Consider the following 19,720-nt stretch of genomic DNA (forward strand, 5'->3'; position numbering starts at 1 on the left):
AATTAGAAGACTGAAGAACCCTTTGTCGAAGGCTATTCGTGTAGAGGCATTAAATAACTGTTACTACCACTACTACTGAACATTATATTGAGTGCACATGCAAAAAAAAGGAATATAATTGAACGTTTAGAATTTGCAATACAGCATCAACTAAATTATTTGTGAAAGATATGGTGAAAATCAAAGTATGGCTTTCTTAACAAAAAGTTATTTGACATTCATAATAATAGTGAAACAATTCGACAATTTTCTCTCCATTTCATCGGTAACACAAAAAACACCCTTTGCGGAAAAAAACACGAAAAACAGCCTGATCTTGTCACTACGCCACTGGCAAATTCGGAAATATTCCCGTCTCGTTTGTGTTTGTGTGCTCCTCAACAACATCAATCAAAGAAGCACGTAGCTTCCCTTGCCGGAACGAAAGTAACTAGATTGGCGGTGATGGATCCTGTATTTATTATTTTAGCTGATGGGACATCAGCTCGGGACTGTTATCGCCGAAAACAACGCGCTGAATTACAAGGAGAAGGTCACTTTGTTTGGATTTAATATTGGTCACAAACTTTATGGAGGCCATAGCTACTGCTAAATTATTCTGGCGTATCCCTCCGGAATGCTGAATCTTCGGCAGAATCAATATATGCCACCGAAGCCTACTAAGCTCTAAAGAATAACATGTCCGATAAATACAGAAAGAGAAAAAATGATGATTTTAACATTATCCCAATGTTTCGAGTACTGAAAAACAGCAAGAACAATACTGATATGATAATTAATAAGTAATTCCTCTTCTTTATCTGCCTCGAATTCTTTCATCATAGAAGAATAAGGTCATATAGATCGGAAACTCCATGTTCTCAATCTTAGTCTTCTCCTTCTTCATCTTTTCGAAAGCCAAAGGCTTGTTCCACCTCTCTGGGGATCTCTTGAGATGCTGATGACCAGCTATCCTTCCATCTCTTCGAAGAGCGTCCTGGTGGTCTTCTCGTAGCTGGCTTGCCATTGCGTGCAATCTCAGCAAGTCTCTTATCGCTCATTCTGGAAACAAGTTCGTACCAGTATCTTCTTCTGGCACGTGAACATCTCACCACATCCAATATCCCACACTCTTCTCGATGTCCTCACTACTCCTGTGATCTCTCAAGGTATTACCTGTTATGGCTCTCAAGGTCCTCAGCCAATTAGTACGCATCATCCTATATGTTTCCGAGATGTCGGCTCTGTCACATATGTCATGATCGGGTGTACCCAAGTTGCTGAGCACGTTATCGTGAATATTCGTTTGGTCGTCGACGTGGAAGCATGGCCGGTATATTCCCATGATTTTCTGCGCTTTGGATTATCGTAATGACTCATTTTTCGTTTCCAGTTACAATACAATGCAGAAATCCCTTTTGTCTTTGCCTTGCAAGTAGCAAACAAACGCCGTTCAACATCTCTCGGCTTCAACTCGTACGGCACCCAATTTCCTTGTTTTTAATCATTCTCATCAATTTCAGGGGTTTTCAAATGGCTTTTTGCGTCACTCCCAATGATCTTGCCAATTCTTGTTGCGTTTGACACGAGTCTTGATCAAATAATACCTCCAATTCTGCATCTTCGAAAACCTTCTCTCTTTCACCGCCATGCTGTTCTTAGACGTCAAAACGTTAAAACTACTCTTGCCACGTTCTTTCATTGATAATGGCCTCGCCATAGGTATTTCAGATCATTCGATGAGCCTCAGCCGCAAATTTCTACATATTAAAGCAGAAAATTAAAACCTCCCGCAACCTCGAGAATTTTGGCTCGTAAGCTGAGATGTTCAATCCAGAATAACTTTGTGATGTAGACACAAATCGACTAATATTTCGATGGCGTTATGTTTACAAATACCTAAGCTTATTGTAGGATACGATCTATTTATTTTAACTACCACTTACCGCTTCAGCCATCTATTGCAAAACGGCGGAAGAGAAGCAATAACAGAGGTCCAAGGACTGACTCTTGAAGTATACCGGTTATCTATTGCAAAACGACGGAAGCAAAGTTGGACACCAATATATATCCTTTGATTATGTTGTGAATTTTCGGTTATTGAATTCACATTACGAGATGAAAAGAGAAATGAAGACATCCGCAACGAGTGTGAAGTTCCAGATATAGTTCGATGGGGGTCGCAATAGAAGATTATGGAATGCCCATATGGAAAGGATGGATGAAAAAAGAATTGCCAGAATAGTAAGGGATGGAAATCCAGGAACACGTCGACCGCTGGGAAGACCGCCTAAACGGTGGAAGGACTCGTGGACGTCAATCTCCCAAGAGGCGTAAATAATTGGGAAATACAAGCCACCGGCTTAAAATATGTAGAAGAAGAAGAAGAAGAATGAATTGATTTGATAATTTCAGATTGAATATTATGGAATTTCACTAATTTCAGATCTAATTCACTTGATGCATCCATTTTTGTTTGTTTCAAAGCTAAATATTGAATCATGTAATTCAAAAATTTTGTGAAACTGAAATAAACCGCAAGATTTTGTTTTACGAAGTATGGCAGGTGGAATGGATTTGTCACAGAATCAGAAAAACATAATTTCCGAAAGAGTTGGAATGTACTGTGATGGAAACGAGTGTGTAGAGCTAGTCTTTTAGGGCAGCCCTCGTAGCGAAGGTCCGCAGTGGAACCGTGTCGCGCTCGACATCCCTCAGCGCCTGCGACATGTATAATGCAAAAGAACAAAACATTTATTTAAATAATTAAAAAGTACACAGCAGGTAAACGAGCGGGCCTGATTTGCAGATGGTGCCTGCTGCCTGTAAGATAACTCCTAACTTTCCGAGTTTGTATGTAAATGAAATTATCCCTTTCTGGCCCGGTGGCTCGCCGTGGCCAACTGCCTGCCTCCTCGCTACGAAATTTCCCTCAACTCCAAAAACAATCACAACTTCCTTGAAAATTGCTCCTGCTCGAAACTTTTAATTATTTCGTTGCTTCAGATATTTTCAGTTGACTGATTAAGAGCGTCGTCGGCCGGATCCTAAACGAACGGAAACGCCGACTTAAGAATGCGAAGGGATGATTTGCATGGAAAAAGGAAATTAGGATGACAGTGCCGTTATCCAGTCAGGAAACAACAAACTCGTTCCGTCCGCTGACCACTGCAGGCAACGCTAAATTGGACTCTTATTCTCTTCCACGATAAGAAAATTGGCTTCGTTTTGGGTTTTGCACGGTGATTGATTTGGGATTCGAAAGTTTCATTTTGAGTTGGCAACAGTTACTGCCTCGATGGACCGAGATGAGATTCGAGGCACGCCCGTATTTTCCATTCTTTTTCCAATACTGCATAAGGAAAGAGAAGACGAAATAGCATGCTGAATAAAACTGCAGGCTTATTCAGGCATCACGAGTTTCGTTCTGTCACTGCAGCAATGGACTAGTTTAGTGATGTTGATAATACTTTATTTGACACGATAGAATTAAAATATAGAGCAAAACTGATAAATCAGTGAAAAAATTTCGAAAACCCATCAATAAATGACTGAAAAATAGATTATTTAAATTTACGTATTTTAGCGCGGAACGTCTCTGGTCTGTGACGTCACGGCACTTGCCTGTGATCGCTACACCATAAATTACGTTTGAATACTTAGCCGCGCCAAGGCTCTCGCGCCGTTTGTAGTTGTACAGTGTAGTTGTAATTCGAGTTTTGTTTTTATGTCACCATAATGGAAGAAGGCTTTGTGAAAGGACAAAGTGACGATTTGCCTAAAATAGATATATTTGCAGTGATGGAGTTTTTTTCTTCAAATCCATCTTATGTCAGTGCTGAAATAAAAGGAGTTAAACTTTTCAAGTAAGTATCTACTTTTGAGTTTTCTTCATCATGGTTCAACTTATAACGATGATTTATTTAAAAAACGTTTCATAAACACTTTGTAGTTGAGTATTGGTTGTTGAAGTCTATCAATGGCAAAACATATTTATGAGGAGTAAAAAGTAAAAAGAGAAAAAGGTAATTTATAAAGTATATAGTAAGTTATTTCAGCCATCGTGTAACGAACAAAACACGACACGAACGGCACAAGTGATTGTACACCAATGAATTCGTAAGCACTCTGCGAATACCAGTCGTCTAGTGTTTGACGTCACGACACTTACACGTACAATGAAATTATTCTTCCAGGCGCAACTTCAAAGTCCCATAACTTTTTCATTTCTAGAGATATTTCAATGATTCTTCCTCATTTTTGTTTCATTTTACTTAAATTTTTAGAATTAATCCTTAACAAAAAAATGAAAACTAGTCCATTGGAGTTCATTTAAATTCGCTTCCAATTAATACCTTGGTTTTTCCATAAAACTGTGGAACACTCTGATCTGATGTAATCCTGAGTACCCTTATACCCCTATGATAGTAATTGAGTTTTTTTGAGTGAAGACCTAGAGAAAGGCAGCTCACTTCTTATGGCCAATAAAATATTTGGTTTTCAAGCTCCCTGACCACATCTCTTCCAAGTCGATCATTTATTTCAATTTATACAATTTATAATTTCCTCGCTGAAAAAATTTTCCAATTAGAGGATTCATTTTGATAAGGGTATTTTTTGAAAGAGAATTGAATTTTGAATTCGTGGAAGAATATAAATGCCTTCTGATAGACTTTCGAATAATTATTATCCATGACTGGTATAGAAATAGAATGGAGCTCTTCTTAATTCGAATTAGATCACACGTTACTATTCCATCACTTGAACAATATTAATATTAATAATAATAATGATGCAACACTGACTGAATTTCATTGTAACGAGAGTTCATTAAAATTCGTGGTTAAGAGAAATTAGAGATGATTTTCTGTGATAACAAGTAGCGTTTAGCTTGTACAAAGATGTCTTAAGATCTGGTGTATGGAGTGATTAGATTTTGTTTTGCCAATTTTGAGAATATTAGTTCAGCTTCTGATTGGCAAGGATTGGGTTTTAATTAAGATGTCTAAAAACATGGTGAATGAACTCGTCAAGTTTTGAATGGAATGACATTCAACCAAATTGAAAATATTACTTTTATTTCGTGGTGGCGCCGCAATGTCATACCTTTCATTTCGATCTTTTTTCCTTTGATTTTGACAGGATACATCAATTAAAACCCAATCCTAGCCAATCAGAAACTTGAACTAATATTCTCGAAATTGGCGAAACAAAAGCTAATCAGTCCATATACCAGGTTTTTGGACATCTTAGTTTTAATTAATGTATCCTGTCAAAATCAAAGGAAAAAATATCGAAATTGAATGTATGACATTGCGGCGCCGCCACGAAATTAAACTAATATTTTCAATTTGGTCGAATGTCATTCCATTCAAAAATTGACAAGTGCATACACTATGTTTCTAGACATCTTAGTTTGTACTATATCACTTACATTTGTTTACATACTTCAAATCTAGGAACTACATATGGTACATATGGCTAAGCGCCACTTTTAATCACAGAAAATCAACTCTAATTTCTCCACAGCACTCCTAAACACGAATTTTAATGAACGCTCGTTATCACGGAATGAATATTATGTGATTACATCTCTATGAATTACATATTTCAATGACAAAGAGAGAAAAATCTATCTGTGATCGAAATTGATTGTCATATTAATAGTAGTTTTCAAAACGTCATCGGTATTCATGTGTGATTCAATATTTAGTGTTGAAACAAACAAAAATGGATGCATAAAGCAAATCAGATCTGAAATTTCGAAACACTCCACCTGGAATTATTGAATCTGCTCATAGACGAATATTATACTCATTTTATGGGATGAAAAGAAACAAAGAAGACAGTTTCGTTCTCGGAAAACGTGTATCTGGCATATTTCTTGAAGTTGAAGTTGCTGAGGAAATTCAATGTAAAATCGGATGAATGCAGCAAATAGGTACGTAGATCTTTTCAATAGCTGTATCTAGTCCTGTATTGAACAAGTCCTCAACTACAAATACCTATTACTTTATCTTCTGAAAAATATAAAATAGAGAATTCTTCACAAAATAAATCCGCTTAGATTCTCAATTTCAATAATTTTTGTCAAAATACAATAAATATATGTGTAGTCGTAAAATGTGTTCAACATGTTGGTTCAAGGAAGTGAGAACACCGAATCTAATCATAGGTTTTTACGTTTGTTATCTGTTCTTGCGTTTTAATGTTTTTGAAAGAAAAAAGGAATAGTTCTTTAAATTACTTCAACATTAGTGGAGAATATATAGTCTCTTATTTGGCTAAAATGAAAATCCGATAATTCTGATTTCACAGGTTCGCCCTCGGATTTTTATTATAACCTTGACGCTAATATACTACACTTCTGAAAAAAATTAACGCACATTCTGAAAATCTCAATTTTAATGGAAGTTAACTCTACATTGACTTCATAACTTATTTTTTATGTTCTCTCGAGAAGGTTTTGAATGAAATAAGACACATTAAATGGAAAAAAAATCAGGATTTCACCGAATCTTATGTGAAAGAAGAGAAATAAACAATTTTCAAAATACTGGAATGCTGATAAGTGATTTTATACTCGGTATTTCCACCCCTTGCGTTAAGTACAGCTCGGCAATGACGGTTTATAATCAAAATGAGTGATCTTAAAATGTTCTGATCTAATCCTTTTCAGATTTCTCTGAGTTGGATTCCTAAGTCATAAAGAGAAGCTGGATGATTTTCTGAACTTCTCAGCCTTCTATTGAGATTGTCCCAAACCTGCTCAATCGGATTGAGATCTGGACTTCTTGCTGGCCATTCCATTCGAGAGACTTCAACCTTTTCAAAGTACTCCTGAACGATGCGCGCACGATGGGGTCTGACATTATCGTCCATAAAAATGAAATTTTCACCAATGTATGGGGCAAATGGCACTACATGCTCTTCAAGAATGTTCCTTATATACCTATCAGTATTCATAGCTCCATTATCAACGACCACTAGGTCTGTGCGAGCAGTCAAAGATATTCCACCCCATACCATAATCGATCTTTCCCCGAAACCAGTAGTATTCAGGAAATTGCACTGAGCATATCTTTCATGTGGACGTCTGTATACAAGGGCACGTCGATCACAATGGTAGAGGCAGAATCTAGACTCATCTGTGAAGAGAACTCTTTCCCAATCAGCCTCTTCCCAATGGATATGCTCTCTCGCAAAATCCAAACGCGCCCTTCGATGGACTGGGGTAAGTGCTGGGCCTCTTGCCGCGACACGAGGCCTTAAATCATATTCTCTGTGGCGATTTCTTTTTGTCTGAGTGCTAATTTGCACCCCATGAGTTTGCTCAAGCTGATTTTGAAGGAGACGAGCGGTTGCAAACCGTTGTCTCAACGAAAAAACTATCAAGTAACGTTCTTGAATGGCAGTTGTTACCCGTCGTCTACCGTGTCCTGGTCTTCGGGCATTCATACCTGTCTCCCTGAATCGCTGCAACATTCTGGACACACTTGTATGGGAAACTCCTATTCTTTCTGCAATTCTTGTGTATGTCCACCCTTCTTCTCGCAAAACTACCGCTTGGGCACATTCCTCTTGGGTCAAATTGCGTGTTTCGCGTTGCATAGCGATCGAGTGTAGAAAATCAAACGAAAGAAAAACTATTGATCACTAGAATTGATCGAGAACAACTGATTTCAGAATGGAGCCAATACAAAATCTGATAATCTAATCTTTTTTTATTCCTGCTGGGAAAAAACATCTGTATTGAAGAAAAACATTGAAAGTGGATAACATATGTATGCATAATTCTGATAAAAATAATTATCATTGAGAACACCTTCAGTTGTAGAATAAATTTGAGATTTCCATAATGTGCGTTAATTTTTTTGCTCAGTGTATTACTCAGCAGTATGGTCACACATCAGCAAATCCTGCGGGAAAATTGTAGCGCTCAATAATGTCACTGATGTAAGTAACATCGAGCCAAGTGAACAAAACAAGTTTTTCTGCTTCAAAGCTACCATTCTGAATTCAGTCAAGCTTAATCAACACAATTTAACAGCTACCCTGAGTTGAATAATCCTTCATCAAGCCTAATACGCTTTTGTATTAGTATATGAAACATAACAAAGAACGAAGAAATTGAAGGAAGATTGCCTCAATTAAAATCAAAAAGAAAAGGAACCAGTGGTGGTCTTGGTCGAAATTATTCCCGCCATATGATCTATCCAAAATGACGTTCAGAAGAAGTCTCAATTTGAACTGTTCGACCCTCACTTACCCAACACAACGACATCCTTATCTGAAAGACATTTTTCGTTTTATGCATACAATTCGTCGTTGAATCGTTCAATAACTCAATGCAATTCGAATTGTGCATCTTAATGCGCGGCCGGACCGATAAAGGACCCCTTCGGAGTGGTCATCATTCACGTAGGACGGCGTCTCTTTGTCTCCAACGAATTACCATATCGGCTGCCACCATTATAAACAATATTATTTAGTGCGTCTGGCTGACGGCATCCGAAACGCAGTCGGCGCTGAGACAGATTTAATTAATTCCGCTCATTAACTCCATTTCTCGCATTCGCGACAAGGAAATGTCTTAATTTCCAGTGATTTTATGGGTAACGCGGTTCCATTGTTCTCGCGCTTTCATTCGCGTTTTGCCTTTCGAAACCTATAAAAGCGGCATTGATTTCGTATGATTACGAATAGATGGCGCCAGCTATATAAGCTTCGTTATTACTCCCTATATTATAGAATTTGATCGAAGTAACAGCCGTTATTCGCTATCGCTGAATTGGTGAAAAGGTTGAATAAAGGTATCAATAGAATGAAAAGAAGAATAAATATTTCGTCTCTATTAGTAAAAGAAACATTCCCATTATGGAACACCAAACTAAAATAAGTTTAAGAATATATTCAAGATCGTTACTGAAACTACATAGGCGTACAACATTGCTTCCGCCGTTTTTTATCCCAAAATCGAGGCTTTATTGTGAAAAACTGGTTATACATTTATGGATTGATGATTTGAAGTATTGTCCATGGCTGGCCACTACTTTCTGCCATCAGTGTTTGTTTGTCTTGACCACTATCGCAACATGGGGTCGAGCTTTGTCATGCTGTAAAATCACTTTATATAAAAATCTCGTTGTATTGCAGCCGTTTGTCTTTCAAAGCTCGGCGCAAACGCAATAATTGCGTTCGATAACGATCGCATGAAATTGTTTCAGTCGGTTTTAACAACTCATTATACACTACTCTGAGCTGGTCCCACCAAATACTGAGCATGATCTTGGTACCGGGATTATTCGGTTTGAACCGTCGACGTGGAAGCATAACCGGGATATTCTCATGATTTTCTGAGCTTGGGATTATCGTAATGAACCCATTTCTCGTATCCAGACACAATGTCAAAAGCAAGCAGATGAGTCTTGATCAATAAAGCCTCCAATTTAGCATTTTCGAAAACCTTCTCTCTTTCACCGAACCCCACAACGCCCCCCTGGCTACGCCCGTGGCTATAACCATAGTTGCTGAAGTTATTGTTGCTGCTGCTGCTGCAGCAATAATAATATCAATCAAAACAAGAACAGCAGCAGTAACAACTCTAGTAGCTGTAGCTGCATCTGCAACTGTTCGGTCAACCCACAGTTTTCAATGCAAAACCCACTAAACTATATTTATGGAAATATTTCATTAATTTCAATAAAAATTCAGAATTACAGAATAGTTATTTATAATACAAGTGCAGAAGGCATTGATATTCTTCCACGAGTTCAAAATTCAAAAACGAGCCACGAAGTGGCGAGTTTTGGAATGAACGAGTGGTAGAATGAGCCTTCTGTACGAGTATTATACATTATTTTCTCTAATTCATTGCATTTTCATTGAAATTAATGAAATATTTCCATAAATATATTTTAGTGATTTTTGCATCGAAAAATGTTGGTTGACAGAACTGATTTCTTTAAGGCAAATTGATAAATTGACAGATAAAGCCGTGGCGGAAAGTTCGGAGTACCAACATAGAATAATGAAATATAACCATGAAAACTGTGCGTTTCTGATATATTCTCGCACGATTTTGTTCTACAAGATGTGGAAGAATGAACGGAATAACCACAGAATTAGAGAAAGTAATGTACCATACTCATTACTTCGTTGCACGTTATTGAATTTTGAACTCGTGGAAGAATATGATTGCCTTCTGCACTTGTCTTATAAATAAATAAATAAATACAACTGAACAGACGGACTTCTTGGTAAAGCTGCGCAATACATTGAACTCGTTTTAATAGTCACAGTGTGGAGGTGTACAAGTGTACAAGGCAGAAGCCATTGAATGACACTTTGGATGATTCCATCATCTGCCATGATTTATTGATTTATTTATAATTCGGTTCTGATACGAGAAATACTCATTCATCCTTGCCGTACTTGGCCGATTCTGTTAAGATACCATATAATTTAAAGGCGATGTTTTGAAGGAAGTTTTTCATTTTCAATATGAAATTTTTGTTGGATAGCTTTTGACTTCAGAAAAAACAGCCCCAATACTTTCAGTCCAGTATAATAATGTATAACATCGTAATCATAAAGCTCGCGACAAAACTGGCGCCATAACCTGCTGTCATGACGTCTTACACTCGGAATAATTGAGTTCCAGCCATTTGGTTCAGAACACAGATTCCCGCCGCATACCGTACTGTACGGGAGCATCGAATAACGTCCTGCAGTCATCATCCATTGTGCGAGAGAACGTAATTAACGCTGAGAGATCTTGGTCCCCCGACTGGAGGGAATCTCTCCAATTGATGTATTCATGTTTGTACGTACACACACCTGTATAAATGAGGATTATTTAGCGCCGTGTTCCTCATCGCGGCGCGTTGCATTGTTCCCGCTTGTCACACTAACCTAGCTCGATGTTTTGTTACCGGCGGACTTGGAAACAAAGGACGGTGTGTTTGTGCGCTCGTGGGAAAATGTTCTTCATGACATGAGTCAACGGGAAGGCTGCAATTGTCGATCAATTTCGTTATGGTGTTTTGTGCAAATGAGAGGCGATCCGTTCGATCGGTAACTGCTTGGACGCCGAGTTAGAATTGTGGGAAATGGGTTAGTCTTGCCTCTTTCGATTGAGGGACACGAATTTCTGTGTTTCAGTTGATCTACTCGGGTCTTCATTAGGGACTGCATTTCGTTTTGTTTGGATATCTCAAAGGTCCTATAGGGAGTATTCCCAACTATTAATAATCATAAGATAGTTTATTGAAGAAAATAGCCTCCAGTCACAACAATAACCTCTATTACGATGTAGAGTTTACATCCTGATTATAAAGTATAGAATATTAACGGCACACAGTTCATGAAATTTTATCGAATTCAATTATAAAGTCCCTTGAATAGTTGATTGAGTTTGTAGATCCATGGACGTACAGAGTAAATTGGACATATGGGGATATTGAAACAATTAAATACAAACTTCTTGGCGAAACCCTGGAATGTAATGCCAATTCGATTTTGAAGTACCTTTTGAAACGGTCGCTGATGACCGTCTCAGTGCAATGAACTTCGTAAATCACTTGAACAAAAAGTCCTCCATATGGTATACCCATAGATCAGAATCAGAAAGACTCACAGATATTGGGCAGAAACGAGGATCTCTAGATCCCTGGGAAATGAGCACTTTAAATTGTAAAAGAGTGTATCAAAAGAAGCCTCAAAAGGGCGCGTATTTACATCACTACGGACATCCAGGCAACGCTTAGATCCCTGGAATCGTATAGCCTGGTGTCTCTACTGAGATGGGAGTTGCGCAATACCATAAAACAACAGGCCAGAGAAAAACAAGTACCTCTACTATGGGTACCAGGAGATTGTGGTGTTAGAGGGAACGAAAAACCCGATGAACGATGCGAAAAGGGCATCAAGATCAACCTGTTGTTGGTCCTGAGCTCTTTTGTGGGCTTGGAACAAACAATATAAGACTGTGTTTCAACAATGGTAGTGCGACAAGAGATAAACCCTCTGGAGAAACAACCCGGGTCTTGATCAGGCAAAAAAAAATGTGAGTGAGCTTCGGGTAACGGTGGGACTGCTGACAGGATACTGTCTGTACAAAATACTTTTTGTATCGCCTGGGTAAGACAGTAGATGAGATCTGCAAGCTATGTGGAAAGGAAGTAGAAACTGTCAAGCACGTGAGGATAAATATACATTATTATTAATACTATTATAAATAAACATATTGTGCAAATGTCCGCGGCTGACTGGCCTAAGATCTACTCACATGGTAAAGGCAGTTCTGAATACACATGAAGTAATAGCAAAGGCTCCTGAGAATGTCGTCGGTTTCATTAACCATATCAACGGCCTCCCTGGGTTTGTAAGAATAGGATGGGTTAAGAACAAAATATCATTTTGCTCCCAAAAGGCTAACAGAGCCACAACGATCCTGTTATTCAGTGAAAAATAATCGAATTCGTAGATCCATGTCAGCACAGAGCAAATTTATAGAAGAGGTACATCAAAAGATATAAAATTATCCCTTGACTCTGAGAGTAGGTTGTTCATGATAATTGACACATAACTTTTGAAGAATTAATTATTAAAAGTGAATTATTTATTTTCAAGACATGCGCTATGTAGTGTTCCTTTATGGAAGAGACACTTAAGTCTTTTGAGAGAGCCTATCATTCTAAAAGCTCTAGATGATACATACTCTATATGTTCTGCAAAACTCAAATCAGTATCCAGCATTATTTCAAGATCTCTGACTCTACTGACCGGCCTTAGTAGGCATGCGTTTACTGTAGAATTGAACAATATCATTGAATTGGTTAGGAAAAAATCGCATAGTCTGGTACTTGTTTATATTAATTTCTATTTCGTTTCGAATATACCATTCTATAAAGTTGTTGATATCTCTCTGAAGAAGTAGGCAATTTATAACCCGAAATAATCCAAGATCGTCCGCAAATAAGCAGCGATATAGGCGAACCCTGTGGAACTCCCGAACTCACTTCTTAAGTATTGAGTAACAAGATCGCGGCATTGTGGCTGAAAACTAGTAAGTCTTCTCGTTTACTGAGACACTTCATATTTGGATCTGATAGAACATCTGAGTATCACATTTTCTCAACTTCAATGAATCTAAACACAAAATCACACGGACTCCGGCTCTGCCCAGCTAAAGCTCAACATCCACCGTCAGCATCAACCGCCCCCAAGTCCCCATCTACTTATTCCTGATAGTTATTTATTATGCACGTAATGAATTTACCGACCGAGCCCGTAATTTAACACCTAAAGAGAGATTCCAACGTTGAAATAACTGATGTGTTGAATTCCCGAAGTTTAATTTCACGTTGGCGAGAGACGGCACGGCGTTGTCGGTGAAAAAGCCCGTCGAAGGTTTAGCCGGGAGCGAGGACAGTTCGGAAGGGCGTGAAGGGACGCCTTGTCAGCTATGAAATCTGATTGTTGCACGGATAATCGCGTGATCGCTCAGTTTTGGTGGAGAAGACGATGGATCCGGGTCGTAGGACACGGTTCCAGGTTGATTGATGTCTTTTTTTAGTTGTGGATTGGCTCAATTTTAGGAGTATTATGGAATAGATGGGATGAACTCGAATTTCGGAGGTTAGGTTGGTTCAAAATAGAGAAGATATCGATTTTTTATAAAAAAAAATTCTGAGCTATCAATACGACGAATGTAGTAAGTACAATTTATTTGAGTTTAGTGGATCCGATTAGTTCACTAATTGTTATATTTATGTGAGCCTTTCAGAAGTAATTCTTATGTAAAGGACAAGTAATCTTCACAATAATCAAAAGTTATCATGTGTCATGTAGTTTTTTATAATGTAATCTCAAGGGAGCATATTTGATACTTTTCCAAATTTGGAATCTTCAATCTTTTTTAGATTAGATGGTAGCTAGTCATAAATCTTTATGCACTGAATGTCAGTTGAATTTTCAAAGTTGAAGGTGCCTTGTCATGAGTTCGATAATATACCTTTGGTTGAATACACGTGAAAACTACCCATTCGAATGAATTTGGAACAAAGTTTTGTTGACAATCTTCTTGATTTTCGGAACTGAAATTTGGTTTTCGAGAGAAAACTTCATTAACTGTTGATATACGTAGAGCTTCTACATTTTCACTAGCACATATCCAACTGAAATTTGTAAATGAAACGATACTAAAAACAATATATATATGATATTTGTAAGATTGTTTCATATTGAATAATATATAGCATTATTCAAAACCACTTGCAAAACAGTTAAAGTCAGTAAACCTTAAAAATTTAAGTGAAAGATAAATAGAAATTTTAAAATAATCGTTTTATTAGAATGAGTCATATTATGCAATTATATGAACCCGGCACAGTTGAGATTTTCATACAAGATCACAATATTCACGCTTTCTCATAATGCACATCATTCTCTGCATACGCTTCTGGAGTCTCCGGCAGGCTACCTCTTCATCTTGTGATAGATAGATTAGCTCATTAGGACATACTTGATAATCCAGGGAAGGTGCCGACAATGGGGATTTAGGAACCATTGAGCCTGGTCCTCTCCGACCAATTACATACTATCAGGGGATTTCCCAGTGATGAGATCATAAGATGAGATGAGAAAACCTTCACAAGTAGAAAAAAAGATTGAGAAAGGGAGTCTTCAATCCCAGATCTCAAAAAGAATACCATCAATTAGTAAAACGTTGGTTCAAAAACCACGACGGGGACTGGAGCTGGAGTATCCAGGTCTGGCACCAAATACTCACCATGGTTAAGCCGCTATCCAAGTGTCTTTCAGGCAGAGATACTTGCAATCGAAAGATGTGTAGAAATGAACTTACATGATAAGAAACTATCAGAAATGTGATATAGCGATACATGCTGACCGTCAGGATGCAACCTGATTGAGTTTACATATCATCGATTCTAAGATAGTATTAGAGTGTCGACAAAAACTCAATGAATTAGGCGAGAATAACAAGGTATGTTTAGTCTCAGTTTCCGGTTACTCGAGAATTGAAGGCAACGAAGAGGTCAACACACTTGACATAGAGGAGCACAAAATCTCTTCATTCTGTTATATGTATATATACAACCATATATTTTTATATGGTTGTAAATGTTTGAGGAGAAGGAAGAAATAGAAACACTCTGGCAAATTTTTTTACTCTGCAAGATCTGAGAAGTATTTGAATGTCAGCAGTAATATGCTATACCTTTTCACTGGATTCCTTACAGGGCATCACAAAAAACACCTCATAAGTCTAGCAGAAATCGACGAGTGCAGATTCTGCAGGAAGCAGGAAAAAACTCCTTATGTTATGGTGACGAAATACCTCGTCAACGGTAGTCGACGCAAAACATACGAGTACTTTGAACAACATACTTGTAGAAGTGAAGAAATAACTTCCTGGAAGCCTTACCAGATACTGAACTTCATTAAAATTCTGGAACTATTCATTGATATCAACTTCCAAAATCTCAACTCCGTTGGTTTTGAGATTATTCTCCAGGTATATGGTTCTCGTTGAGTGATCAACATGGAATTCTATACTAGGTTTGAAATTTTCATTCTATCATACATCCAAATGTCATTCATTTGTTTCAAATCTGCAGTTTTAGAATCAGCAGAGGCAAAAAGTTTCCAAACCAGATTTAAAAGGACTGCGCAATGGTTAACACCATTGAAAAAGCGAAAACTTTTCGAACTGATAGGTCAAGGAAAGATCAGAGGACGAAAAAACATTTTTATACGCCTTAAGTCTAGGACTTAAGAACCTGAAGGACTGGTTTAATTGTATCAATGTTCACCTGTTCTGAGCTGAAGTCAAATGGATCCGGATTGATGTGATGATAGCTCACTTCCGATTGAAAATGCACTGCAAGAAGACAAAAGTTCTGATGGCTATATTTACGAAACGCCTTCTAAAGAACTTAACCACTGCATTTAAGATCAGAACCTACCTCAAAACTTTCTAGTAGGTATCTTCATAGATCCTTTCGTTCTAAACTTGATTCTCAAAAAAGCGGAGTTATACAATGATGTTGAGCCCTTAGAATATAAAAAGTTTTCTTCGACGATCGGTATGAATGCGAGACTTTAAATCAAATTTACTGACTATGGGAAAATCGGAGTGAACACTCATTATTAAATACAAGAAATTCTTATCGAATACTTTCCCTTCTTTTTTCAGTAACTCGGTTATTGTTTATTGTTTGAAAGTATTTTTGATTTGAAGGAGATATGAGATTGCAAGCAGATTTTTTGAAACGGCTAAGCGCAACAGTTTCAAAATTCTTTCTCCGACTATCCACATTCAGACACCCCCTTCGCACAACTAAACTACACTTCTCCCCACAATTCCAACTCCTCAGACGTAACTTGTTACATTCCCCGTCCCGTAGTAAAACGACGGAGTTCCTTCACTTTTCCGTCTCTCCCACCACCTCCTATCCAAAACTCCCCCCTGTCGCTTCCCGCCTGACAGTTCCTCCATCGGATTCGTCTCATTAACGGAACCCTGCGTAGAGTTTCCCCGCTTCGCCGAGAAATAAAATATGGGCACGTTAAATCCATGCCGCATCCGGTTACAGTTCGTTCTTCATCTGGTCGCGATCCATTTGGTACTTCGTCTCGCCGACTGAGCAGAATCGGTAATCCCGCCTCAGAAATATGTGTGTCGTTTTTGGGGAACTGGCTTGATGCAGATGCTGAGGAGCTGCTGGAAAGGACGTTTTTGAACGTTCCTTCGTTGAACAGATCGCTGACACAGTTTGTCAGGATTTCTGATGTATTGTCCGATGGTGTTGAGGTCAGTTCGGGAGTTCCACAAGGTTCGCTTATAACGCCACTATTATTTTAATGATTTATCAACAATATAAAAGTTGTTACGAAATCTAGTAGTTTTCTTCTGTTTGCGGACGATTTTGAATTATATCGGCTTATAAATTGCCTGAATGATTGCTTACTGCTTCAGAGAGATATCAACAACGTTGTAGAATGGTGTATACGAAATGAAAAAAAATTAATATGCAGACTATTCGATTTTTCCAATATATTGTTCAATTATACGCTAAACACGTGCTTACTAAGGCCGGTCAGATGTCAGAGATCTTGGAGCATGGTGGAAACAGATTTGAGTTTCGCAGAGCACATAGAGTATGTATCATCGAGAGCTTCTAGAAAAACATATGCAGGACTTTAGTGTATCTTCCATGAAGACAATGTACTTAGTGCATGTGAAAGTATTGTCGAATATTCAAGTGTAATATGGTCACCCCATTACATAAACAATCCATTGAAAGAGTCCAAAATGAATGTTTGTAGTGGATGAGATACAAATGGGGATTAACCTCTGAATATGTTCACTACGAAGAAATTTGAAACCTAACATCCCTGACATCCCTTAAAACGAGACGACATAATTTTGATATAATGCTTGTATAAAAGATTTTACACAATTACATCGACTGTCCTCATCTTTTACAAACAAAATATTTGAATGCTCCCAAAGGAATTTCAGAACTTGGGAACAATTCAGTAAAACATTTGGCAGAACCAACTACTCAATAACAATCTTTTCGATAGAGCATTCCTAGCTGCTGGTTTGATGTACATGTTTCAATCTTTCTTTTGAGAATATAATTCAAAGTGTTGCGATATATCTGCAGATATTTTTTCTTTTCAGTTTTGGTTTTTTTTTATATTTCTTTTTTTTGACAGTGTTGTTAATTTTTTTATGGCAATAAGTAAAATGGCTTGTCCGTGAATAACTAAAAGATGTTTTCAACCGATATGGTTCGACTGACAGATGACGAATGCATCCTTATATTCGATTCTGTTCTGATTGGTTTCGTGAATGAGCAAAATCGGACTCGAAAACTGCCAATACAACATTTCAGGCGGATGAGTTTGATGTAGAATGATAATTTAAAGCCACGTCCACAATTCTGAATTTTGATCGCTTAAACAGGACCATGAGGCAATTCAAAAAAAGAGTGAAAAAATACCAACCTTTCCGTGACCACAGAACAAACAGAGTTGAGATGAGAGTCGGAGGAATTCACGATATCAAGTCCCTTGCAGAATTTCAAGAGGATCATATTATCAGAACCATAATAAATGGAGAAGAATATTAATTATAGGTCCGATTGGGTTGAGGTTTCGCAGCGTCATCAAAACAATAGGAAGTCATGAATAATATAGAAAAAAATCTTATATCTTAATGTTAACAGATCTGAGCCTCTTTAAATGTTTGCTTCAAGATTAAGATTTGATTGAAGAGGTTCTGTTTCACTGCGATCTAATGGTCTATTGTGCCCCCATCAGAACTATTCTCGCCATAACGTGATCTAGAGATCGCCTTCCAGTTCCAGAGTTCTAATGAACTTCAGTATCTGGGATGGCTTCAAGAAGGCTAATTCCTCACTTCTACAAGTTTATTGTCCAAAGCAGATTTTGCTTTGGCTAGTGATGGCGAGGCATTCTGTCTCCAGGTGATCCGGAGTTTCTTCCTCCTTCCCACACAATCTGCACTCGTTATTTTTTGCTAGACCCATTCCCATAAAGTGTTTCCTAAGGCGACAATACCCTGTGAGGAAGTAGGTGTAGTATATTCTTGCTAAGATCCAGATACTTCTTGGATTGCATTAGGATGAATGCATAAAAAATAACAATTGCAAGCCTCCTGCAGAATTTCGTTCTGATAGCCTAATCAAAAATATACATTTTCTTTAAAATGTGTTAGATGAGGAAATGTTTCAATGGGGACAATTGACTCAATTCAACGTAATCAAGACTCATTGAAGAAGATAAGTCTGCAAGGATTTGAATGAATTGATAAACATACAAGGTTGAATCATCTAAAATTTTCATTTGAATTCTGTCAAAATAACTAAAATTAACAACACAGAAAAAGAACTCCAGGATGGCTGCCCAAGAGGTGCTATGAGATTTGGGCGTCAGGATCAACTGAGATCGACAGCAGAATTGACAAGACTAGTACTAGAACTAAAGTATAGAAGAAAAATAACACTTTCTTGAAAATTTCCTGCAGGCCATCATAGAAAGCGCTCATTGAGCTGATGCTTACACTAACTAATCACAAGCAAGGGTACATAAATTACAAGATCCAAAACACAAAACATCGAAAATCAACAATCTCTCATGTGGATCCAGAACCTAACATCCGAAATTCCACCTCATGAAATATTCCCTACGCAACCATCCAGTTACTCGGAGATTGACTGCAGGCAATGATTGAAACATAACCTCCTTCTCTCCGTATTCCGTCTTACGTGGAATTATAATGCCGCGGATGATATTTAATTTAATTACATAATAGATTATCACGTATAACCTCTAAACAGGTTTGTGTGTACCCGAGAAAGGGGGTGCTCAGCCGCCCCCCACCACCCACGGGGATGAAACTGCTTCACACCGTGCAGAATCCTGTCAGACGGTAATGAATGGCCGGAGCTTGATGAGCTCAAATCTAGGAGGCGACGCAAAACGGCGAACATCAATCAGTATAGCCTTGGAGCCGGAGCTTGTCACGATGTGATTTAGTGCTGGATGGACCACAGATTCGAACTGTCATATTATTGTCGATGGGTAGGTATCGTAACTTTTGATGGTGTAAGGGTATATAGTGTCGGGAAGCATCCATTGATTTTCGATAACGGTTTAGTTAGCACGATGTGTTCTAGTCCAA

General features: G+C 38.0%; 1 protein-coding gene across 1 annotated transcript in view; it reads left to right on the forward strand.

Moving 5' to 3' along the window:
- The first annotated feature begins 5,892 nt into the window (after positions 1-5,892).
- Positions 5,893-19,720, forward strand: part of LOC123684759 (teneurin-m) — a 446,936-nt gene continuing 433,108 nt past the window's right edge. The window contains exon 1 of the mRNA XM_045624190.1: positions 5,893-5,920. Within this exon, the coding sequence (XP_045480146.1) occupies positions 5,908-5,920 (13 nt within the window). The 5' untranslated portion in view covers positions 5,893-5,907. The remainder of the gene's footprint in view (positions 5,921-19,720) is intronic.

Source organism: Harmonia axyridis, chromosome 7 (assembly GCF_914767665.1).
Source record: "Harmonia axyridis chromosome 7, icHarAxyr1.1, whole genome shotgun sequence".
NCBI lineage: Eukaryota > Metazoa > Arthropoda > Insecta > Coleoptera > Coccinellidae > Harmonia > Harmonia axyridis.